Consider the following 26,731-nt stretch of genomic DNA (forward strand, 5'->3'; position numbering starts at 1 on the left):
GTCTTTTGAATCTGTTACTTGTTCTCAGGTAATGTGTTTTGATTGAGCGCAAACACAAGTTAATATATTAACGTAACCACGTACACTGATGGTGCACATTTGACTGATTGTTTGCCTTTATTTCCTATATTGTATAAACTTATTGTACGTTATACTTTTGTAATGGCCATTATTGATTATTAAAACTAATATTCAGCAAAAGAGAGGGTATGTTGGGTATATATTCAATGAGGGTATATATTCAATGAAAATTAAAGGAGGCAGTAGTGTTATAGGCTCCATTTTGTTATAAATATGCATACAGTGAAGATGCTACATGACACTGTAGAGTTTTGTTGTCTGTTAAGTTGCTAATATCAGATTGAAAATAGGCAGTTAATCTAAGTAAGAAAAGCATTGTTTAGCAGTGCACACAGTGAACTTCTGGACACACACACACCCGTCATCATCGTCATCATTTATGCGGTCCAGAAAAAAACAGGAAAAAAATGTTTTTCATTTATTTACCTAGGTTTTCTTTTCATTCGGCGTGCGGTATCAAATTCCATTTAAACAGCTCAGTCCTTACTTCATACTCACATCCAGTAGCTCAGAGTTTGTCCACTAAGTAGAGTTTATAGCAAAATGTCCTTTATGGCATAATTCATTAAAATAGAAGTAAAATAACATTCATTACAAGTTGATTTAAAAAAGCACATAAATTTTTTTTTTGCATTTTGTGATTTTTTTTTGTTGAATAAAAGACTATTTCCCATTTATATATTTCCCATTCATATATTTCATCATTGAGGATTCCAAAAAATAGTATAAAAATCTCATCTCGTCTCGTGATTGTGAACCCAATCTCGTGTCTCATCTCGTGGAGTAAGCGTCTTGTCACACCTCTAGTGGATTGTGATTCTTTAGAGTTTCACACTTCCAGTGCTTGCCACTGAATAAATGCTTGTTTTTTAGTTGACTTTGACTGTAATTTGTCTGGTGTTGTTTCTCTCCTGCAGGGCTGGCTTGAAGGCTGTGTGTGTCTGCTTCGTAACGGTGCAAAACAGAACATTCCTGATAAGAACGGACGCTTGCCAATACATGCTGCTACTGCCGAAACAGACTTCAGGTAAAAAGATAAACAGAACATATTGCAAACAGGTGAACCACATAAAAATGTAGTACAGTAAAAAAAACCTGTACATGAAAAAAAATACATTCACCTTGAATTTATTTTGTAATGCAAATCTGTGTGCACTGTAAAAATTATCTGTTATTAACAGGTTCCATATTTTGTGATTTCATACAAGTTTTCCTGTTTATTTACGGTTGTGAATTGCCTTGATCTCAGCTCTGTCAACTTTTGATGTTGAAAATTCAACTCTACAGTTTAACAAGGGGAATTTCATTGACATTTTCACACTACACAGTTCACACTATGCTGACGATTGATTATAAAGCTTGTTTGGCATGCTGTCCTGGGACAGAGCCCTGAGCTCATAAGATCCTCGAGCCCGGGGCTCCCTCCCGTTTGCGGGGCGAGAGGGGAGTTTGAGCTCAGGTTGAACTCCCCTGCTATAGTAGCTAATGAACAGATAGTGATTGCTCTTAAGAGATAACTACTTACCAGGAGCATGTCTATGGTGCCGTAATGGATAAGTCAATTAACTTAAGTTGCATGTTTTTGGACGGTTGGAGGAAACCAGGGGACCCGGGAGAAACCCACGTGAGCACCGGGAGAATGTGTAAACTCTGCACAGAAACATCGGCTGGCTTGGTAAGGACTAGAACCAGTGACGTTCTTGCTGTAAGGCAATAGTGCTAACCACTGGGCCACCGTGCCACCCATCTAGGAAAGGAGGAGGAGTAGGGGTGGAACGGGGAAAATGAAGATGGCTGTTATATGAAACTTATAAAATGGTATTTATAATGGCTTAGGAATCGTCTGATTGGTGAATCATAAATTGGATAATGTGGGTCCGGTTGCAAGCAATCACAAGCATGTGATCCTCTCTAAATTAGTTTAACCCCCCCCATTATTTACAATAATGTGGAGGATAAATGTCCAGTGCAAAATATATAGTGTCCATAAGAGTCCAAAAATATATACAAAAATTCAAAGTATCAAATCAACAAATCAAATATAAAGACAAATATATATAACACAAAAACAAACCAAAGAAGGAAAAGAGTCAAACGTAACCACTGTGTACAAGTATCCACTCACTCAGAAAAATGCTCACGGCTCTGCCACAGCACGCTCGCTCGCCAGGTAAACTGACCCCGTGCTGGAGTCTTGCGTCCCTCTTTATACGCCAGACTCCGCCCATTGATTGGCGCAAGCCATTCTCTAATAAGTATATTAAAAAAATACACTTTCAAACTCGACTTAAATGGCATCTCTTTAAACATTAAATGTTTTTGTCTGCTTTAACAGGACACATAAAAACATATAACATTAAACACCCACAACCTTTAACATCTTTCCTGTAAAACAGGACAAAAAACAATGCTGGATGTACCCACAGACAACACAACACAACACAGTCCCAGGCAATATAGCACTTTAAAGTGTAAACTATTAAAAATGACAATATTTACTTACCTACAGCCCTTGATTGGTCAGGAGACAGCATTGTAAAAATAATTTTATAAATTTCCAAAATATAATAACAAGCTCCGCATCTGAAATGAATTTTCCCTTTACAACTAATGACAACAACCTCCAGTGACCATCCAATAAATGTCTGACTGATAAATCATACTGTTTTTTTTCCACAGATTATCTCTTCCACATTGTCTTATGGAAATACAATTGTATGTGCAGCATTTATTGAGTAACAAACATGTTGTGCTTATTTGTTCAAGGCTCATGGCTGTTCTACTACAGCAGTCAACACTGTGTGAAATCAATCATCAAGACAATGAGGTGATTCTGAGTATTTCAGCTGTATTTCAGTCATTTGGCTTTCAAGCTCTTAATAAACTAAATGTACAGTTCTCACCCAAAAATGAAAATTTACTCACTCAAGTGATCAACTTTAAGGAAATTCTGTCTTCCATTGAACACAAAAGAAGATATTTTGAAGAATGTTGGAAACAAGCAGTCACTGACATCCATAGTAGGAACAACAAATGCTATGAAAGTCAATAGGAGTCCCCCCCGCCCCCTACATTCTTCAAAATATCTTCTTTTGTGTTCAACTGATACTCACATCAGATGGAATAAATGATGACAGAATACATTTTTTTTAGGAGGAACTATACATTTCAACTATTTTAATTAATATCTGAGGCTGAGGCTACAGGTCCAGTGTAACTGTCTGGTTGTGTTTTGGCAGGGAATGACGGCTCTTCACTGGGCTTGTTTCCACAACCGACCAGAGCATTCACAGGCCCTGCTGCAGAAAGGAGCTGATCCAACACTTGTGGACAAGGACTTTAAAACAGCATTGCATTGGGCTGTGCAGGTACCAATCTTGATCTTATGATGACTGATTTAACAGAAAATTATTACCTTTTCCTTTAATTCAGGACTTTGGCTCCAGTCTGTACTGATTTGAGTCAAAAGGTGGCAGTGGTGAGCTATTCTTTAGCTTGCTGCAGCATTTAAATATATTCATTTAGTAGACACATTTATCCAAAGGACATTTTTAAATAGCCATTTTGAAACATTACTATACTAGTTTATAGTGTTTTTGAACCATACTATTGTAAATTACTTGAATAATCTTTTGTACTAACTCTATAGATGCTATGCTAACGCAACAACAACTTTAGCGACATAAACAATTACCCAGTATTGTAGGTTTCTTCAACCATATAGGATGTTTTCTACTACAATACACCACAGTTTAATGTAGTAAAAAGAAAAGTATACTACAGTATTAGTTAACGATAGTTACTACTACAGCTGTAGCAGTCATTAGCAAAGGGTTGTTAATACTATAATATATATATACAGTAGAATACACTTTGGTAGGGTTAAAAATCACATTAGTATTTACTTTAAATTACTGTAGTATTTTTCTCATGTGGGAAGACTCCAATATACTTCAAGTAAAAGTGAGAACCTTTTGTGATGTAATCTTAACCAAAAGTTTGTTTGGAGTTTGTTTTAGTAGTCTGAAACAGTTTGCCTAAGAAAACATTCTGGAAACTCTTAAACACCTTTTCGTGTCATCGTTGGTCCTTAACAATTACATGAAACTGTGACTCTTTTCCCCCATGTTTAACCCTTGTGCACTGTTCAAATTTACTAACTTTTTGTAATGTTTGGGATGAAAACATCCACTGAACTAAACTGCTGTAAAAATGCATCAGATAAACATTTTTTTCAATTGTTTTTGCATAAATCTGTCAATCAACCTCAGTCCTGATCAAAACTACTAAATGTTTTAAAAAAATGCAGTATTTTAACTCTTTAAGTGAAAAGTTCACAAATGATGTCACTGATTTGGTGAAAAAAACCACACAAAATTATATTTATAATTATAATTATATTTGCAATATAAGGCTGCGGTCACACTGCACTTTTCTCCCCATAGACTTCCATTCTTATGCACGCGAATGCGTCACACTGGAAACGCAGGATCATGCGGCAATTATCGCAGTTCGCTGCGTTGGAAAGTTCAAGCTTGGTCAATTCTGACCTGTGAAAATGCATCATATGATTGCGTGAGACCAATCGAGGATCAAAACATGACCTCTTTGGACAGAAATTGAAAACATGGACTAATCGTTTGCTTTTTTTAATGTCCAATCATCTTGTTTAATCCCGCCCCTTTTCGCAGCACCATACAAAAGAATTTCACAAGCTCAAACTCTAGTGTGACTGTAGCATTACTGTCACACTCTCGGCTCGTTCCTGCAGCCCCCCCTCACCATCCACCACACACCACACCCGTGAACCTTCACCTGATTACTAATCATCCGCACCTGCAATCACCCATACACTATTTATACTCACCTCATTCATTCACTCACCGGCTGCAATCGAAGTCAGATGGGTCTCCTCAACGGCTCTCCCTATTCCTCCTGTGCTCTTCCATGAATGTCCTCATTTTCCTGCGGATGCAAACACACTTGCTTAAGGGAAGTGCCTAAAGTTATATTGGTGTATTACCGAAGATCTGAAACTTACCATTTAAACTGTGTGTAAGATCGCTCTCCCTCTGCGATACCACTTACCCGCTTCATCTCTCAGCTGTTGTTGCATTGCACGAATAAATACCCTTAAAGATTTATCCATCTTTGTCTTCTTTGTGTGACCGTAACAATAAAAAGTAATTGTGGACTGGATTTTTTAATCTTTTATCACAGTCTTGGACTTGTGGCATTGTTAGTTTCATTTTACTATGGACTTGTGGGGGAGACCGGAGCACCCGGAATCAACCCACACGAACACGGGGAGAACATGCAAACTCCACACAGAAATGCCAACTGACCCAGCCGAGGCTCGAACCAGCAACCTTCTTGCTGTGAGGCGATCATAATCACATTTAATGTTGCTTAAATACACAGTCTTTGTTTTTATTTACTCCATGTAGTTCTAAGATGCATATTTAGATTTTTTCTCAGACACATCAAGGTAAGTGCTCAAAGGTCACTCTCACACTCTTACACACAGACACATTTTAATTTGCTGTTATACTCCATATAAAATACAGAAACCACGCTTTTTTTTTTTTTTGCAGATGCAGGGTTAAAGGGTTAATGGTGCCAACTGATGATCAACAGTAAAAATGAAAAATTTGACCTCTTCCCAACAGGGAAAACCACCAACAATCAAAAATGCCTGCTAATTGGTGTCATGGTTTTGCAATAAAAAATTTGGTTATAATGAATTCAATGAGGCAAAAACAGCCACCAAAATATGAAAGTTAATCAAAAACAATACTTCAAAGGCAATATTGTTACACATGTCCATGACTGTGATAAAAGGAAAAATAAATCCAGTCCACATTTCCTTTTTATATTGAAAATACGTCATTTTATGTGTTTTTTTCATAGACTGTAAAATATATGGACGGAGCATCCGTGACGTCACCCATAGGTTTCTGAACACTGCAAAAGAAGCCACAAGTAGGCGCGGCCAACCGTCGCCATTTTGTTTGCGCGTCATCGCACCCACGGCGGGATACCAAACTAGGGCAAAGAGGCGGAGAGTGGGCGGAGCTACAGACGCCTGCTGGCAATTTGCTTAGACCTGGCAGACAGACTTTACTTTGGGAGAAACGCTTGATACTTTATTACTTGCGACTCGTTTGTGTTCTGACCACATGTGCTTGGCTGTACATTATATCAATAAAGTGTTTAGACTTTTAAAAACACTGTAGTAATACATTGAGCCACTAAACATTGTTCTTATGACGTTTTTCTACAGGAGGAAAACCCGAATTACTTCCAAACATACAAAATCTAGTGTGTGTTAGTAAATGCAAGACTATTGATGAAATCCAGCAAAACACTGTATGATAACGCTTCAGATGACTGTTCTAGAGCCTACAGCTAATCAATCTGTCACATTCTGGAGTGCTTTACAGGTCTAAAGAAATATATTAATGATAAATGATCTTAAATAAAACAAATACATTTATAGAGATGGTATATAAGTATATAACTTTACTCACATGGGAAACAGAGGCCACGTGAATGGTTTGTGAGCACAATTTAGTGCACACAGCATCCCATATCATCTGATAATTGTAAGAAATAAGTCCAAAAGGCAGCTGACTGTGTAAAGCCACATAAAACAACACAAAAATACGATGAATATGCCGAGATCAGTGGCTAATCTGCCGGATTCAGCTGAGGTGAAGTGACGGCGACCAGCGAGACCTAGCTGTCACTCAAGTGGCCACGCCCTTAATTATGCAAACTTAATATAACCTAAAATAAAGGAAATGGATGAGTTATAAAAAAATTCACCCCCCTCACAGTTGTCATGGAGGGTAATAATAGCTATATGAACCAAAATCGTTCTTTGTACCAGGCTGTAAACACCTTTTTTTCTGTTGTAAAGTTGGCCATTCTGACAGTGGGCTCAATTGCCACTTGCTCTATTATGGAGCCAGGACTAGCGGAATTTTGATGAATTGCAGTTTCAGTTACTTCCGTATTGGCCTCCCGAGAGAGAGCGGGAGGTTGCCGCTTGGTTTTTTTGGTTTTTTTCAGCAAATCAGTGACATCATTTATGAATTTGGCAATTAAAGAGTTAAAATTCTGTATTTTTCTAAGCAATTTAGTAGTTTTGATCAGGACTAAGGTTGATTAACAGATTTATGCAAATAAAATTGCAAAAAAAAAATTATCTGATGCATTTTTACAGCAGTTTTTTTTGTGGAGTCTACAAAAACATACCACAATATCAATAATTTACACTTTTTATTAACAATAACTAAGGATAAACAAGAACATTTGAAAAAAACCCAGTCCCCCATCCCACCCCCAAGGAGGAGAATTACACATACAAACACACACACACACTCAGCAACATTAGCACTTACAAGAATTGTCAAAGCAACTGAATAAATATCCATAAAATATAAATAACACATGCACACATTAATAAAAAGGACGGATCTTTCTTGAAAACAAAAAAAATATTTTAGAAATCAGCGAAGAGATGTGTTGTTTTCCTGGAAAAAAAATTAATTAGAGGATGTCAGTTTTTATAAAAATTTTCAGTGGAACCTCTTAATGAAAACTCAATTTTTTCAATATATAGAAAAGACATCAAATCTTCTAACCATGAGACAGTGGGAGAAGGTTTAGAAGACATCTAGTGTAATAAAATCCATCTCTGAGCTATCAGTGATGCAAAGGCTAGAACATTAGCATTCTTAGGTTATCCAACAAAGCCGTTACACCACAAATAGCAATTAAAAGGCATGGTTAAAGAGAAATGTTGAAAATTGTAGAGTAAGTATCAAAGAAAAATTTACAGCAGTTTAATTCCATGGATGTTTTCATCCAAAACATAAAAAAGGGTAGTAAAATTGCTCAGAGTGTATTGTTTTTTTTATTCAAATCATTTTCTCAAAATAAGATTTGTAACCAAAAATCGTTCTGCTAGCTGAAACACAGAAAAGGTTATGGCCAAATTAAGACTCAGAATCACCCCAGTGTGTACATAAGGGTTAAAACTGTAAAACTACTTGCTTTAATATTATTACTTTAGTTTAACACAAGCTACTATATAAAGTTTTATATGAATAAACATAGTGTGACTTGACTGGAATGGTTTTATTAACAGCTGTTTTCTCGTTGATGTAATGTATACAATTGAAGTATGAACGGAGAGAAGATTTTTTTCCAACACATTTCCAAACATAATAGTTTTAATAACTCATTTCTAATAACTGATTTATTTTATCTTTGCTATGATGACAGTAAATAATATTTGACTAGATATTTTTCAAGACACTTCTATACAGCTTAAAGTGACATTTAAAGGCTTAACTAGGTTAATTAGGCAGCTTAGGGAAATTAGGCAAGTTATTGTAACGATGGTTTGTTCTGTAGACTATTAAAAAAAATATATAGCTTAAAGGGGCTAATAATTTTGACCTTAAAATGCTTTTAAAAAATTTAAAACTGCTTTTATTCTAGCCAAAATAAAACAAGTAAGACTTTCTCCAGAAGCAAAAATATTATCAGACATACTGTGGAAATTTCCTTGCTCTGTTAAACATCATTTGGGAAATATTTTAAAAAGAAAAAAATTACAAAGGGGGCTAATAATTCTGACTTCAACTGTAGATGCTAATGATACAGTAAAGGGACTTTTTGCTTTGTAGTGATAAAGGCATTCATCATTTATTGTGAATAATGTTTGTTTATTTTTTTTTATTTACACTACAGGTCGGTTATTAATTTATGTTTCATTGTTTTTAACTGTTTGTCAGAGTGGCAGCCGGCTGATGTGTTCCCTCATTCTTGAGCATAATCTGGGTTCCTCCGTGATCAATTACGATGACGAGAACGGGAAGACCTGCGTTCACATCGCTGCCGCTGCTGGTTTTAGTGACATTATCTATGAACTATCTCGCATTCCTGAGACCAACTTGCAAGCCTTAGATGTGGATGAAAGGTACAGTAACATGTCTTGTAATATTTTATTAAAATATATTAACAAATTGAGTTGAAATATTTTCAACTGAAGTGGTAAAGATGTTTATTTCAGGTGGGAGTGAGTGAGATTTCTTCAAGGCACCAGAAAAACTTAGTTTGTGCCTATGTTGTGTTGTGGATAAAATCTAAGCTGTAGATGTAGAAATATTGTTGTGCTTAGGGTTGTATTTTGTGGTTTTAACGAATATGAAAACACAGGCAGTAATTAATATCACCCTATGCATAAAAAGATGAGTTTTTGATGTTTATTGGCATCCATTCACTCAAGAAAAATGACAGTAAGAGCAGAGTGATATGACACGATGCATAAATATGCATTAGACTCTTATACTCAGCAGTACATGTGTTTGGTGGCTAATTACAGACATACATAGCAAATTTCACAATAAAATGTGCATTCAATCAGCAAAAGATAAAATTATGATCTGTTTTTTCCTGCATTTTGCCTTCTGACATGCTGTGAACACTCTGTGGCCCTACACGACTGTCTGCTTTACAAATAGAGTAGATCCCCTGTCAAAAATGACAATCATTCTAACCGAAGTCAGAAAGTCATATTAGCTAGTAGAGCTACCTGTAATTTACCAAATAAACCAAGGTCCTGTCCAGCCCTGTCTGTCTCTTTTCAAAATAAGAGTTCCACTTTTATAGGAAATCTAATAAGCTATGTTAAACTTGGAAAACAAGGGTAAAAACATTTTTTTTGTAATCTCTCTAGAAATTGTTCAGGCCAATCAGATGCTGCTTGGGGCATGCATGTTATTGATCCCAAGTGTTATGTAATAGTCTGTGTTATGCTCTGACTTGCATATTTTTCTAAACTCTTTTCTCATATAAGAAGGAGTAAACAATGGAGTTTGAGGTATCTCATGGTATGCCATTTTCATGTACTGAACTCCTATCCACCTGTCAAGTCGTGACATATGGAGTACTGTTTCTGGGTCCAACCCGCTACTTGAATCCTTTACTGCTGAATCAAATCAGCAGGATGCCCTTCTGGATCTTTTACTTACTTCGAAGACACTACTGACTACGTTTACATGGACATCTGTAATCTAGTTATTTGCCTTAATAGACAATAATATAATTAAGGTATTTACGTGAAGTGCTTTTATGTAAATGTTTCCTGTAATTTTGGGTGACTTTAACTGCAGTTCAGCAGTTTCACCTTCACTCATGAATATTTCATTCATGCCCCTGTGACAAACTGGGATATTAGATAAGGAGTAAGGACTGGTGAGAGTGTTATGGAATTTAATAACGCACGCCAAATGGAAAGAAAAAAACTCTGCATTTCACGATGTGTGTGTGTGTGTGTGCAGTCCTTTACTGACACTGCCGCGTGTGTGGATCTTGTCGGCAAATATGCCTAAAAGTCCTACATGACGTAATAGTTTGATTGCGGTGTTTACTTCAATAATGCCAGTAATATATGCATACTCCATGTCTTAATTCCATTTCTGTTTAGTTCAGTTATGACTTTAGTCAGATTAAGGTGATCAAAAATAGCTGTTTTAAGCTTATGTAGGCCTACAGTTCAAAATTCATGTTTAACAGAATAAACAGTTAGTAAACACAAGTACATCTTATTGAACATAATTTATTTTCATCACCAATATATATCGCGATCGTGATTTTCAAAAGTATTACATTGCTTTATAAATGTCTGGTATTACCATTTGTTGAGCCTCCATTTACAGTTTGATATAGCGCTTGGACCCGGAAGCCGCTTCACGTAACATCACACTTAACAAGCGGATTATTCAGTTATTTCTAATTATATACCGATTTCCATTCTATGGCACCTTTAAAACAGTCCTGTTTACTGTAATGATGTAATATTCTTATTCATGAGCCCAACACTTCCAGTTTTTTTATTTTTATTTTACGCAATGTGTGTTTTCCTGTCAGGACCCCTCTTCACTGGGCCGCTGCAGCTGGTAAAGATGACTGTGTGCAGGTATTGTTGGAGCTGGGAGTGGAACCCAGCCCTCGAGATATCAACGAGAATACGCCACTCACATACGCCATGTACTGCGGACATACGGCCTGCATCAAACTGCTCTCCACTGAAAACAGGTTTGCGTTTTCTTGCTTTATTTTTCTTAAAATTCTCAAATAAATGCATGCGTTAGCTGAAGGGCTGCATGATATTGGAAGAATCTGACGTTGCGATATTTAGTTTTGCTGCAATATATGTTGTGATATAAATATTATTTTATCAGATGATTTGAATAGCTCTGTTTGGAAAGATTTCATTCATTTAGAAGTATTTTTCTATGCAGTGTATCTACATAAAATATAATAAATTACAAGCATATATTAACATGACAGATCAAAAATAAAAGTGAAACAAATACTTGTTTAAGATGACACGGTGGTTCAGTGGTTAGCACTGACACCTCACAGCAAGAAGGTTGCTGGTTTGAGTCTCGGCTGGGCCAGTTGGCATTTCTGTGTGGATTGCTTGTGTTTTGAGTCATCAATTTACTGTAGGTGTAGTGACAGCACTGTTCATTGACAGATTTTGAAGACAGCATCCACACAAATGTATCAATTTCATTCACTTCTTTAGGTTTCAGAAAAAAGATGAAATATGTGCCCAGCCTTTCTGGGTAGCTGTTGGCTTACTCTACAATACACTACCTGACAAAAGTCTTGTCACCTATCCTGGTTTTAGGAGCAACAAATAATAACTTGACTAGTTGATCATTTGGTATCAGAAGTGGCTTATATGAAAGATAAAGGCCACTAGATTATGCTTATTTTACCAAAATAAAATATGATCATGCCTTGATTTGTAATCATTTAATTAGGCCAGTAAGGTCTGACATTGTTATGACAAAAGTCTTGTCACTTAACAGAAGTAATGTACAGTATAGAATATAAAGTCATGGTGCAGTAGAAAAATAATTAATATTGTAAGTGACTCTCAAAAGCTTGGAGGACTGCATCCACACATCTCTGCAGTGATTCAAATAACTTATTAATAGTCATCTGGATTGGCAAAGAAAGCGTTCTTGCAGGAGTTCATCAAGATTCTTTGTATTTATCTTCAATGCCTCATCCTTTATCTTACCCCAGAAATGCTCAATAATGTTCATTTCTGGTGACTGGGCCGACCATTCCTGGTGCACCTTGACCTTCTTTGCTTACAGGAACTTTGATGTGGAGGCTAAAGTATGAGAAGGAGCGCTATCCTGCTGAAGAATTCACACTCTCCTGTGGTTTGTAATGTAATGGATAGCACAAATGTCTTGATACCTCATGCAGGCTGTTGATGTTGCCATCCATTCTGCAGATCTCCCAAACACCCCATACTAAATGTAACCTTAAACCATGATTTTTCCTTCATCAAACTTGACTGATTTCTTTGAGAATCTTGGGTCCATGCGGGTTCCAATAGGTCTTTTGCAGTATTTGTGATGATTCATCAAAAAAAAATCCCAAATAATCAATTAGTAGTCAAGTTATTATTTGTTGCTCTTACAACTGGAATCAAGGACAAGTCAGATAGTGCACCTGTTTAGTCTGCTCTGCTTGGATGCACAGTGACTGGGGCTCAGAATCGCCTGTCAATCAAACTGCCTATGAAGGGTCAATTAGATATGACAACAACTGACAACAGATCAGTTTGTAGTATAGTAGGTACAAAGTAATAGTGACCGGTAGACTATTATTGTGCAAATTGTGAAGCAGCAATATTTAAAGATTGGTAGGGCTGGCTGCAGACCGCTTGGCTATTGTAAATAGCGGAAGCCCTGATTTATCTTCTATATTACTGATGCTTGTCACCTGTTAGGAGTTGGGGGACAGATTGGTCATTATACCTCCCACGCCCCACATTTTACCCGGGGAGGGCATGGAGGAGCACTAAACAAGACAAAACATTAGTCAAACTGGACTTGAATTTCAGTGGACTAAACTAGACTCAAAGATTAAGTTGGAAAGAAAACACCCCAGTGAGTTCCCAAAAAGTTGGTCCATTGGGCCTGCCTTGAATTTAGTATTCTGGCTGAGGTGATGTATTTGAGCTTACTGTGTTGAGTCCACATTATAAATGGGCCCCCTTCATCAAATAGTGCCAACCACCCATAACCAGCAAAGCAGTTTAAAACTCTTTGGGACCTTCATTGCATTGCAGTTCAGTTATATGAAGGACAAGCATTGAAAGATGTATGCACCTTAACAACCTCCGGGAACCTCTTTGAGACAACCAGCCAAATACTGTACTCACACTTGTCTGCCAGCTCAGAATATCTGAAAAGAAAGCACACAACCAGTTATGAAATGACAGAACGTGAACTCTGCAACTCTTTCATCAGGCAATTATAATTTGTAACATGAATCTTTATAGTAGTGTATGTATCTATAGAGTAGTATCTACATGTATCTTTACACCAAATCCCAGTCTCAGAGGAAGAAAATATAGCATGCCAACCTGTGTATATAAATTCATTTATATTTATCTGTAATTTGGCAAACGGGCCTGTATCACAATTTGCATGAATTGCTTTAAATGCTTTTTGAAAACAACACCTTTACCATGACACCCCTACTTTGCAGCAGTTTATGTGAAGCATCCAATTTATGGTTTGGCATACAGTAATAGTTAGACTAGCCAACTTATGTTGCAGACAACCAATGTCCATTTTAGGATAAAATATTCCTTTAGCGTGTAATGTTACTGCTTGAGCATGAAAACAAATCTGAAAAAGTTACAAAATCCACTGCAAAGGATAATTCTGTGTATCCCTAAATCTCTAATCTTGCCTACTCCTGTTGTACACCCATTTACAGCTTCAGGTTACAGAGATGCATTCCGGAAAAAGTACAACTGAGACTTAATGAGACATATTGTAAAAACAGGTTTAGTAGAATATATCTATCTATCTATCTATCTATCTATCTATCTATCTATCTATCTATCTATCTATCTATCTATCTATCTATCTATCTATCTATCTATCTATCTATCTATCTATCTATCTATCTATCTATCTATCTATCTATCTATCTATCTATCTATCTATCTATCTATCTATCTATCTATCTATATATATATATATATATAAATTAGGGGTGTCAAAATTAATTGTTTCTTCGGTGCACCACGATGCAGACGCGGACGAGCACGTGTCTGCAGTTTTCTCCACCACGTCTATCATGGATCAGCTGTGATCACTGCTGCCGGTATTCAGTGTTTAAACCAGGCTTTACTCATCTGTGAAGAGCGCAAGCACGTAGAGCCAATCGCAGCTCTTTCAGTTGATCGCGTGATCAATCAAAGGAGTGTAAGAAAGAACTTGTTGCTAGACAGGACTCAGAAAACGAGCGGGATATTTATATGTGTTTATTTGCTATAAATGCTCATGTTGCTAAAAAGTACAGTTTATATCTGACTGTTTGTATTAAATGACAAAATTGTATTACAAATAGTATAAATATATTTACACATTTTAATACAAAAATTGCTGTGCTGTAAAGTAAAATATAAAACTGTATGGAATCATCGTCATTGCACCGTGATGCACCGAGATATCGAATTGAACCGAATCGATGGCATGATAATCATAACCGAACTGAACCGTGAGACCAGTGTAGGTTCACACCTCTAATATATATATATACACATTAATGGCTGCGTTAACGCGAGACTCTTATCGCGCGCTAAAAAAAATATCGCCATTAATCTATTCTCAAAGTTGGGTTGGGAGCTGGGTCTATTCTAGGCAAACAATGATGACTTTCACCTTGATAGTTTAGCGCGGATGTATACCTGACCGGTGAGCCGTCTGACATACAAAGTGCCCTTCTGAATCAAAACCAGCCTGACTTTAGCTGCAGAATCGGCAGTTTCACTTTAACTCATGAATATTTCAGTCATGCCGTCGTGACAAACTGGGGTATGAGACGCAAATAAGGGGTAAGGACTTGTGAGAGTGTTATGGAATGTAATAACGCTCGCCAAACGTAAAGAAAAAAAAACTTCCACATTTCGCGGTGTGTGTGTGCGCGCGCGCTTGTTTGTGTGTGTGTGTGTGTTTTGTGTGCGGTCCTTTACTGACAGCCGCCTGTGTCTTGGATCTTGGCGGAAAATATGGCGAAAAGTCCTACATGACGATAATAGTTTGATTGCAGTGTTTACTTCAGTAATGCCACTAATATATGCATACTCCACATGTCTTAATTCCATTTCTGATTAGTTCAGTTATGACTTTAGTCGCATTAAGGTAATCAAAATTCTCTGTTTACATGGTAGACTCTTAATCAGTGTATTGTTTTAATCATATTAAAATCGTATTAAAGTATTGTTGCCCATGTAAACATGCAATGTTTGACACCGTCAGGGCTCTGTGAACTTGGCATTGAGAAGCAGCATTTTCTGTATGTACGTACATCAAAAGCATTTATGAAAACTTATGTAGGCCTACAGTTCATAATTCATGTTTAACTGAATAAACAGTTAGTAAACACAAGTACATCTTATTGAACATAATTTATTTTTATCACCAATTATCATAGTAGAGCAGTTTCTCAAGCAGTTTGTGATGCATTTTGGAAATAGGAGATGAGCCCCTGGTCTAATGCGTCACCTGGCTCGAGAAACCCGTTCTCAAAGACTTATTATTTGGGTAGTACACATATTCAGAATTCGAATGAGCCATTTTAATCTAGATTAATCTAGATTAATTTCAAAATTAATCTAGATTAATCTAGATTTAAAAAAATAATCTATGCCCACCTATTATATATATATATATATATATATATATATATATATATATATATATATATATATATATATATATGCAGTTGATGTCAGAATTATTAGCCCCCCTTTGAATTTTATTTCCACATATTTCCTTTTTTAAATTTTCACAGTATGTCTGATAATAATTTTTCTTCTGGAGAAAGTCTTATTTGTTTTACTTTGGCTAGAATAAAAGCCGTTTTTAATTTTTTATGAACCATTTTAATGTAAAAATTATTAGCACCTTTAAGCACTGTCTACAGAACAAACCATTGTTATACAATAACTTGGTTAATTAACCTAGTTAAGTCTTTAAATGTCACTTTAAGCTGTATAGAAGTATCTGGAAAATGTCCAGTAAAATATTATTTACTGTCATCATGGCAAAGATAAAATAAATCAGTTATTAGAGTTATTAATGAGTTATTAAAACTGTTTAGAAATGTGTTGAAAAAATCTAGCTAGTAGATTTCCAACATTACTAGCCACTCACCATTTTCACTAGCCACAATTTTGTTGTTGGGTAAATATATTTTATATGCTTAAATTTAACTTTGACATGCTAAAATGTTTTAGATTTTGTGTTACAGTATGTCCACATGCGTTTCACTTTTTTGTGTGTTGTGTATGACCCTGCTCCATGTGCATGAGCAAAAGGGTTGTGGTTTTATAGTGTCGCACTGCAATTAGTTTTTATTTCACATGACTTTTTAGGGCTCAAATTAAGGATTTAACAAATTTATCTCTGACCACAGCAAAAATAAAGAATTATTTCGATAATTAGAACCGATCACACCAGTTGAGTTTCCTGGCACGGTTGCTTCGCAGAAGTAAACAGGAGCGCATGCGCAACAACAGGCATCATAATCACGCCATCACAAGAGCAAGCTCCTGATTGGTTAACGTGGCGCGAATGTCAGCTGGAGTTCAGATTTTCGAACTCAAACGATTCGTGCAAAACGCTCAACTCGCGCCGCCTCATTCACGTGTATTGCGCTGCAGGATGTCTATTTGCATCTTTACATTGACTAAACATGTAAATCACTCGTGCTTGATGCTTCTTCCGCGTCTGGTGTGAACGCAGCATTAAAGAGTAGGGGTGTAACCCCGGTGTCCTGGCTAAATTCCCTTTATCGGCCCTTACCCATCATGGCTTCCCAATCATCCCTATCCACCAAATTGGCTCTATCAATGTCTCTTCACTCCCCCAAGCTAGTGTGTTGTGAGAGCACTGGCGCCATTTTCCTGTGGCTGCTAATCCAAGTGTATGCTGCACACTGGTGGTGGAGTGGGGAGACCCCCTCATGATTGCAAAGTGTTTTGGGTGTATGGCCATACATGATAAATGCCTTATATAAATAAACATTACTTACTTACTTACTTAGATGTGTTGACATTCCCAGTTTCCCTTAAAAGTCATAGTGCCATTTTAAACACTTCATTTTCAATTTAATAATATATTGCTGTACACATTTTTGCTTTTATTTTAAGGTAATTTTCTGTCATGACATTTGTAGCACTTTGCAGGTGTGATTTAGATTCATTTAGATAATTTTGTCCACAGGTCTGAATCCAGCAGGCCACTTCATGGTCAAAACAGTGACCCTTCAATACGCAAGGAGGGTAAGTTTCGCATGCTAAACCACATCTTCAGCAAGAAGAAAAAAGATCTGCATCCTTGTCAGCAGACAGACTCGAGTCAAGAATGTCAGCTCAAAGAAGAGACGTCTGAAGTGGACGACATCATTACCATGTTCGACTGTGTGGCAGAACCGTTCTCCAGAGATGAGAGCGAAAACAGCTCTACTGCCAGAAAAAGAACCAACGACTCTGAGAAAGTGCACCTAGTTGAAGACACATCCTGCAAGGACTTCCCCATTCTCCCACCCATCCGCACACAGAGTCTTCCACCAATTACTCTGGGAAAATCCTTGCTGGTAAACTCTCTGGCCCACAGAACCAGTGGAGGTCACGTGGTCGGACATTTAGCGCATAGGTCGCAGAAGAGCAAGAGCGAGCACGACTTGTTTGATGGTAAAAGTAAAGAGCAGAAAGCTGTTGGGCATGGATGGAAGACTGAGTCCAGTCACATATTGACTCACAAAGCATGGATCTCAACTCCATCTGAACGACTGCTCGACAAGCTGCTGCACGCATCTTCAAGCCCTTTAGACGTGTTATGCTCCAATCAAACACCATACATACAGAGAAACGACCAAGGTAAGAGGTTTGGGTTGGTAGATTTTTCATTTGAGCTAACATTTGTAACTTTTTAAATTTATTTTAGCAATCATTTTTTAATTGTATATACAATTAATCAATTAATTATTAGTTTTTTATTATTAAATCAATTTATCAATCAATTTATAATTTATTATGTATTTATCTGTACATGCCTTACCTCTTAAATAGACATTAAGGGCTCTGTTTTAACGATCTAGGCGCAAAGTCTAAAGAGCAGGGCGCAAAAGCATTAAGGCCGTGTTCGAATCCACTTTTGCTATTTTAAGGACGAATAAATATACTCTGCGCCGCGGCGAATGGTCTAACAGGGTTGAGCTTATTCTCTTAATGAGTTCTGGGTGTGTTTTGAGAATTCAGTCCAATTCACCTTTATTTGTATAGCGCTTTTACAATGTAGATTTTGTCAAAGCAGCTTCACATAAAAGGTCGTAGTAAATTGGAACATAATAGTTCAGTTTTTAGTGTTTGAATTCAGTTCAGTTTATCTCAGTTCAGTGTGGTTTAAACTCACTACTGAGAGTCCAAACACTGAAGAGCAAATCTAACGATGCGCAGCTCTAAAGATCCCAAACCATGCAAGCCAGTGGCGACAGCGGAGAGGGAAAAAAAACTTCACTAAATGGCGAAAGTGAAGAAAAAAAAAACCTTGAGAGAAACCAGACTCAGTTGGGCACGACCATTTTAATTTCTCCGCTGGCTAAACGTCTTGTGCAGAGCTTCAGTCTCAGTGGCGGAGGCTGAAAGCTGGCCTCAGCGAAGACTCGTCTGTCCCTGAAGCGTCACAGGAATCAGTCTCATGTTCTCCACTCCTCCATGACCACCACAGTAGCTGCTCAGGATACAGCCTGGTCCAGGATATGGAAACCTTGGGATCATCTCGTCGTTGGTCTTGGATCGAATCAGTGACTGCATAGTCTGAGGGCCTCGGGAAGAGTATCCCCAGGTGGAAATGGAGAATAAAGAGAATAATTAGCGTAGCTGCTGTTCATAGTGTATATAAACAAGATGCAGAAACCTGTGTGGAAACCCGCTAAGTGGTGCACTGAGTGTATGCTTTACTAAACAGATAGGTCTTTAATCTAGTTTTGAATTGGGAGAGTGTGTCTGAGCCTCGGACGTTATCAGGAAGGCTATTCCAGAGCTTAGGAGCTATAAATGAGAAGGCTCGACCTCCTTTACTCGACTTTGCTATTCTAGGTACTACCAGAAGCCCTGAGTTTTGAGATCTTAAAGAGCAAGTTGGATTGTAGCGAGACAGACGGTTGGTTAGATAAACAGGAGCTAGATTATTTAAAGCTTTGTAGGTAAGAAGCAATATTTTAAATTAAATACGAAACTTAACAGGCAGCCAGTGTAAGGAGGATAAAATTGGGGTGATGTGATCAAATTTTCTAGACCTGGTAAGAACTCTGGCAGCTGCATTTTGTACTAATTGAAGTTTGTTAATAGAGGATGCTGGGCAGCCAGCAAACAGTGCATTACAGTAGTCCAGCCTAGAAGTCATTAAAGCATGGACTAGCTTTTCTGCATCTGAGATGGCATACTTCGTAACTTAGCAATATTTCTCAGATGAAAGAAAGCAGTTTTTGTGACATGGGATATATGATTTTTAAAAGTTAAATTGCTGTCTAATATGACACCCAGATCTTGTATAGTAGAGCTAACGCTAACTTTGTATCCCTCTAATTGTAGGTCGAGTTGTGAGATATGCTGTGTACAGGATTTAGGCCCAATAAGTAATAATTCTGTTTTGTTTAAGAGAAGATAATTGTTGGTCATCCAGTCTTTAACATCTTTAATACACTCAGTTAGCTTAGACCGTTTAGACATCTCGTCAGGTTTAGTTGAAATATATAACTGAGTATCATCTGCATAGCAGTGAAAGCTGATTCCATGTCTTCTAATATTGTCTTCTAGAATAAAACAATCAGAATCTTATCTCCCATTCCCTTTAAGGGTCAGTTGCGTCGCGCCATGGCGCATTTGCTATTTACGTGGCGGACTTTGTAAGTGGAAAAGCTGAATGCTTCACTAGCGAGAGAACAGTTAAACAGAGCATCTGCAGCGCGAGGGTAAAGAATGAGCATCCTACAATCGGCCTTTACTTTTACTTTCTCTCTTTCGTGGATGAGAAAACTGTGTTGTACTCACAGACATCCATAAGCCTCAGTTATTAATTTAGTTTGTTAAGCGCAAAGATTTGTTTCAAAACTATTTCTAAATTCAGTTCTAATTTCCAGCAAACGAATAAATGAACAATAATAACGAAGTGTGGTCAAACAACTGAGTTATATCCAAACACACATCCTATGCCCCATATGGTCCAAAACCTTACAGGTGGGCAAATCTAAGCTAATAAATAATACTAATAATAATAATAATAACACCATACAAAAGCAAATTGTCGTGAATAAACTTAAAAAAGTCCCAGAGGTGAAGAAGGCATGAAGGCCATGTTTTTTTATGTAGAAAGTAATAATTTTTGTAATATTTTAATCCTTTAATTCTTTTTCGTTTGTAAAGATATTATGATTGCTCTACATCCTGCGTGTTTTAAGCAGTGTGTAAGCGAAGCACACAACTAACACGCTCTGCACTGGACTTTAGACCTGCTTTCAACTGGTTTATTGCTCAGTCTATTTTAGTTCCTCAAAATAACAATGCGCCAACAATGTGCCTTAACACACCTCTTTTCTTGACTGAAACACACGAGTCCACAAAGTGGCGTAAATGGATTTGCTATTTAAACAACGAGGTGGAAAACAGGAATATTAAGGTTGCATTGGTCTGAAAATAGCAACATGTCGCGGCAAACACGTCTTGCGCCTTATTGCGCTGGGTGTATGATAGGGCCCTTAAAAGTCAGCATGAAATCAAAATTGACTCTCCGTATTTTTATATGTATATAATAGTATATAAACGATGTATGCACAGACTTAATTATTTTGTACAAATTAATTTGCACTTATATTCTTTAATCAAATACCTTAACCCTTCTCCCGCCCTCAAAACGACTTTTCTTCAATTCAGGTCACATGGAATGCCTTCATGGCGAAGCGATCAATCCTTTTGGGTGGAGCTATAAGTCCTTTAAGGCGGAGCTACTAGTCATTTAAGGCAGAGATATCAGCCCTTTAAGGTGGGGCTACCAATCATTTAAGACAGAGATATCAGTCTTTTAATGCAGTGCTACCAGCCATTTAGGGCAAAGATATCAGTCCTTTATAGGGCGGAGCTATAAGTAATTTAAGGCAGAGCTATCAGTCCTTTAGGGCGGAGCTATCAGTAATTTAAGGCAGAGCTATCAGTCCTTTAGGGCGGAGCTATCAGTAATTTAAAGCAGAGCTATCAGTTCTTTAAGGCGGAGCTATCAGTTCTTTTGGGTGGAGCTTTCAGTCCTTTAAGGCAGAGCTACCAGTCATTTAAGGCGTAGCTATCAGTTCTTTAGGGTGGAGCTTTCAGTCCTTTAAGTCAGAGCTACCAGTCATTTAAGGCGGAGCTATCAGTTCTGTAAGGTGAAGCTACCAGTAATTTAAGTCAGAGCTACTAGTCAATTTAAGGCGGAGCTATCAGTTCTGTAAGGTTAAGCTACCAGTAATTTAAGTCAGACCTACCAGTCAATTTAAGGTGGAGCTATCAATTCTTTAAGGCGGAACCACTAATCTTTAAAGGCGGAGCTATTAGTACTTTAAGGTGGAGCTATCAGTCATTTAAGGCGGAGCTACCAATCATTTTAAGGCGGAGCTATCAGTAATTTAAGGTAGATCCATCAGTCCTTTTAGGCAGAGCTATCAGTCTTTCAGGGTGGGATTATTAGTCATATAGAGAGGGACTACAAGTTCTTTAGGGTGGGACAATTAGTCCTTTAGAGTGCAGCTGTTTTGTTTCTGCCATGCCTTCGCAGGTAGCAGTGGTTCGAAGGAATATGGTATGATTCCATCTGTAAAATTAAGCTCCTCGTCCTCTTCATCATCGGGCATCTGAAAACATTCTGCCACAGAGGGTGATTCGGGTGGACATTAATCCTCCACAACTGAGTGCAAACTGATACTCAAATTTTAGCAGTGGTCAATTTCAAGGACCGATTTGTTTCTAAAGAATGAAATCATGCTAAAGAAAAAATCAAAAAGTTTTTTTCTCATTTCAGAAACCACTTCAATCTGTCATGATAGTCATAGTCTTTACTTCCATTTTATGACAACTGTAAAAAGATTACTCCTTATACTAATGTATTTTTATAGTTTTTGTACTTTGATTGTAATCTACTTGGACGAATACCTAATTTTTTGTGAACAAACAAAATATATTTATATAATGACTATAATTATTAAGTTTCAATTTAGTGCAATACTGAATAACATACAGTACAACTATTAAAATTATATCCAAGCACTTTATATGTGCTTTAATGGTAGTTTTGTATCAAACACATTAGCTGTATAACATAAAAAAATAGTATAAAATAATATTTTATATATTTATATATGGTGACGCAGTGGTGCAGTAGGTAGTGCTGTCGCCTCACAGCAAGAAGGTCACTGGTTCGAGCCTCGGCTGGGTCGAACCAGTTGGCATTTCTGTGTGGAGTTTTCATGTTCTCCCTGCGTTCGCGTGGGTTTCCTCCGGGTGCTCCGGTTTCCCCCACAGTCCAAAGACATGCGGTACAGGTGAATTGAGTAGGCTAAATTGTCCGTAGTGTATGTGTGTGTGAATAAGTGTGTATGTGTTTCCCAGTGATGGGTTGCAGCTGGAAGGGCATCCGCTGCATAAAACAAATGCTGGATAAGTTGGCAGTTCATTCCGCTGTGGCGACCCCAGATTAATAAAGGGACTAAGCCGAAAAGAAAATGAATGAATGAATCAATGAATATGTATATATCAGTTGAAGTGAGAATTATTAGCCCCCCTGGATTATTAGCCTCCCTGTTTATTTTTTTCCCCAATTTCTGTTTACACATTCTGTAACACATTTCTAAACATAACAGTTTTAATAACATTTCTAATAACTGATTTATTTTATCTTTGCGATGATAACAGTAAATAATATTTGACTAGATATTTTTCAAGACACTTCTATATAGCTTAAAGTGACATTTAAAGGCTTAACTAGGTTAATTAGGCAGGTTAGGGTAATTAGGCAACTTATTGTATAACGATGGTTTGTTCTGCAGACTATCGAGAAATAAGACTTTCTCCAGCAGAAAAATTATTATCAGACATACTGTGAAAATTTCCTTGCTCTGTTAAACATCATTTGGGAAATATTTAATAAAGAAGAAAAAATTCGAAGGGGGGCTAATAATTATGACTTCAACTGTATATATATATACAATATACAATTGAGTGATCTTTTATTTTTATTCATATATTACTGTAATTGCAACTATGTTTTTAAATGCCGATCTGTAAACACAGAGCACAGTTTTAGTTTTTCAAGATTTCAAGTACTCAAGCATGCTCTATCTATTTCCTAATTGAAGAAACATCCAGTTATAAAAGAGTATATTAGCCTTTAAATTTTTACTTGAATTCAGGAAATTGATTCTTTTTTTATGTGTGTTTCTTTTTTGAGCAGCTCAAAATCATCTTTTACCTCTGAGAGTTCGAGAATCTGCTCTTACGCGCAACAGTCTTGCTCCCATCCGTGACCACTGCACTCACAGATGTAAGTTTACATCTTACTGGATAACATTTTCATGCCTCACAAGTCTAGTTGTAATTCATGATGAAGTAAAGGCTACAACAATTTGACATTTCTAGTTGATTTTGTAATCATGTTTACACCTAATATTTTAAACAATAAGCGTGCAGTTTTCTGAAATATCAACTTAAAGGTCATAAATGACATCCTTTTTTATGTAAATGTGGAAACAGATGAGTGACAGGAAACAGATCATATGAAAACTAGATCAAACTAGAGATGGAAAACAGCATCATATAGCCCATAACCATGACAAATAACTTTTTTTTCACAATAACGAGATGTTAGCTAGTTTATAGATGCACTGTAAAACCAAACAGTAAAATTAAATTCAGTTAATTTTTTTCATAATTGAGTTCATTTTACACAAATATTAAAAATGTCATTATTGTTGGCAAGTAAGTAATGATTATGTTGTGAAAAAAATACTATATAAGAAATAAGTTACTTGAACTGAAATTTTTATTCTTCGCAGCAGAACCAGGTTTCTAGTTCCCAGCATTCTTTGCCATCTATCTTTGCCATGATGACAGTAAATAATAATTTACTAGATATTTTTCAAGACCCTTCTATACAGCTTAAAGTGACATTTAAAAGCTTAACTAGGTTCATTAAGTTAACTAGCCTGGTTAAGGTAATTAGGCAAGTCATTGTATAATGATGGTTTGTTCTGTAGACTATCAAAAAATATATAGCTTAATGGGGCTAATAATTTGGACTTTAAAATGTGTTTGAAAAAAAAAACTGCTTTTATTCTAGCTCTGTTAAACATCATTTGGGAAATATTTAAAAAAGAAAAGAAATTCAAAGAGGGGCTAATAATTCTGACTTCAACTGTATATAAAATGTATATATAAACAATATAAATATATTATGTTTATATATAAACAATATATATATGATATAAACTTACAATTCAAAAAATTTCTCAAAATTAAGATTTTATTTGTTGCAATAGTGAGTTTCCACATAAACAAAAAAAGTAATTTACAGTAAATATGTTTTTGAACCATGATATTTTTGCTTTAATGTCGTCCACAGTTTCCTTACCACCTGACCAGGTGTCCCAAGGAGTGAGGAAGTCCAAATCCTCTGTAGGAGTGGGTCTGGCTGTACTTCCACCCCCGTTTGCATCTAAACTGCATCGAGCCGGAGTTCCTCAAAGCCAGTCGCTCAGCTCCTTCCCGACTCCCCTCACAGGAGAACCTTTACGAAACATTCAAGTTCTTCCTGCCATTCCTCCTCAGAGAAAACGCAGCCCTTCTCCCCTCACAACCCTGAACCACTCCAAAATCACAGACTGATGGAGATTCCCCGTTTCAACACTGTTCAGACTTTTCATTTCGATTCATTTAAATGACAACGGATCACTGTTTGATAAACCTGCAGAGTCTCAAACACAGGCTATTTTTTCATACAGTTTTACAGATATGATCTTTTTCTATGGTTATGCACATGGTCGAACTGTAACATTTGAACATGCGGATTGTTTACTGTTACTATTAATAAAGGATATTGTTCAAAAATCAAGCAGTAATAGCTTATTATTGTCTTTGAAATATGATAGTGGGGTGTTCATTTTAGACATTTTATTTTTGATTAATGGTTTATTATGTAAGAGGGAGTTTACTGTATAGCACTATTTTATTCACAACAGCCAGAAGTTATACCAACCTAGGCTCATTCTGAAATGTACTGCTATATACATTTCTGGAGAGCGCCAATTACGTCACAGGAGCTATGTTTTTTTTTTTTGGTAACACTTTATAATAACTACACACTATGAACCATTTATTAAGCGTTAGCAATTAGTGAATTCATTATCTGTTAAGCATTAACTCTACATTAATAAATGTTACTAAGCAGTTTATAACTGCAACTACAAATGCTCTATTCTTGACTTTTTAAAGCACATTTATAATGTGCTTAATAATTGTACTTTCATACTTTGTTAATGATTATTTTTCATTACTAAATTAAGTATTGCATTATTTACAAAGCATTTATTTAAGCATAGTTGATTAAATTTTAAGATCATTCAGAATGAGTTAGTAAATGATTAATAAACTATTTAAATTAACATTTATAATTCTTATTATTCAGGCATTTAGTAATAGTTTGTATGTTAATAAATGCTAAAAAATAAACCTTTTCAACCTTATCTAAAATAAAATTACTTACAATTATATTGTTGTTGTATCCAATTTTATGTCGTATTTTGACACTCCTGTCATTCAGCAATGTTTAAACTTTACAGTAATTTTACTTTTCAGATAAGATTGCAAACATTATTGTTCGTTTGATACCAAGTCTTTAATTGTCATTTATAAAGGCTTTATAAAGCATAAATAGTGCTCACGTTAGATTAGATCCCAAAACTGCATTAAGTTGAGTTAATAAAGCATTTATTAACATAAATAGTAACCATTACTATATGCCTGAATAATAACATATATAAATGTTAATTTTAATAGTTTATGAATCATTTACTAACTCATTCTGAATGCCCTTAAAAACCTCCAACTACTCTTAAATACAATTGTTTTGTAAATAATGCAATACACACAAATAATTTAGTAATGAAAAATAAATCATCAACAAAGTATGAAAGTACAATTATTAAGCACATTATAAATGTGGTTGTAAGTCAAGAATAGATCATTTGGAACTGCCGTTATAAACTGCTGACTAACGTTTATTAATGTAGAGTTAATGCTTAACAGAAAATGAATTCACTAGATGCAAATATTTTGTATTCAGTATCGATTGTCCCGAATTCTAATATCGTGACAATCCTGGTTCATTATGAAGCGATTTACCTTCTATGCCATTTGAATGGACAGAAATCAGAGGACTGATTTTTCTATTCCCCATAGACAAGAAAAAAAGTAGTGTCTGCAGGTTGAAGTAGTAGGTTA

The 26,731-nt window shown here is 36.3% G+C and overlaps 1 protein-coding gene across 1 annotated transcript in view; it reads left to right on the plus strand.

The window, feature by feature from the left end:
* Nucleotides 1-25,299, plus strand: part of ankrd55 (ankyrin repeat domain 55) — a 36,636-nt gene extending 11,337 nt beyond the window's left edge. Inside the window, exons 4-11 of the mRNA XM_056466167.1 lie at nt 999-1,108; nt 2,848-2,908; nt 3,321-3,449; nt 8,889-9,073; nt 11,026-11,193; nt 17,433-18,088; nt 23,688-23,777; nt 24,855-25,299. Coding sequence (XP_056322142.1) covers nt 999-1,108; nt 2,848-2,908; nt 3,321-3,449; nt 8,889-9,073; nt 11,026-11,193; nt 17,433-18,088; nt 23,688-23,777; nt 24,855-25,117 — 1,662 coding nt within the window. The 3' untranslated portion in view covers nt 25,118-25,299. The remainder of the gene's footprint in view (nt 1-998; nt 1,109-2,847; nt 2,909-3,320; nt 3,450-8,888; nt 9,074-11,025; nt 11,194-17,432; nt 18,089-23,687; nt 23,778-24,854) is intronic.
* The last annotated feature ends 1,432 nt before the right edge of the window (nt 25,300-26,731 follow it).

This window comes from Danio aesculapii, chromosome 10, assembly GCF_903798145.1.
Source record: "Danio aesculapii chromosome 10, fDanAes4.1, whole genome shotgun sequence".
NCBI lineage: Eukaryota > Metazoa > Chordata > Actinopteri > Cypriniformes > Danionidae > Danio > Danio aesculapii.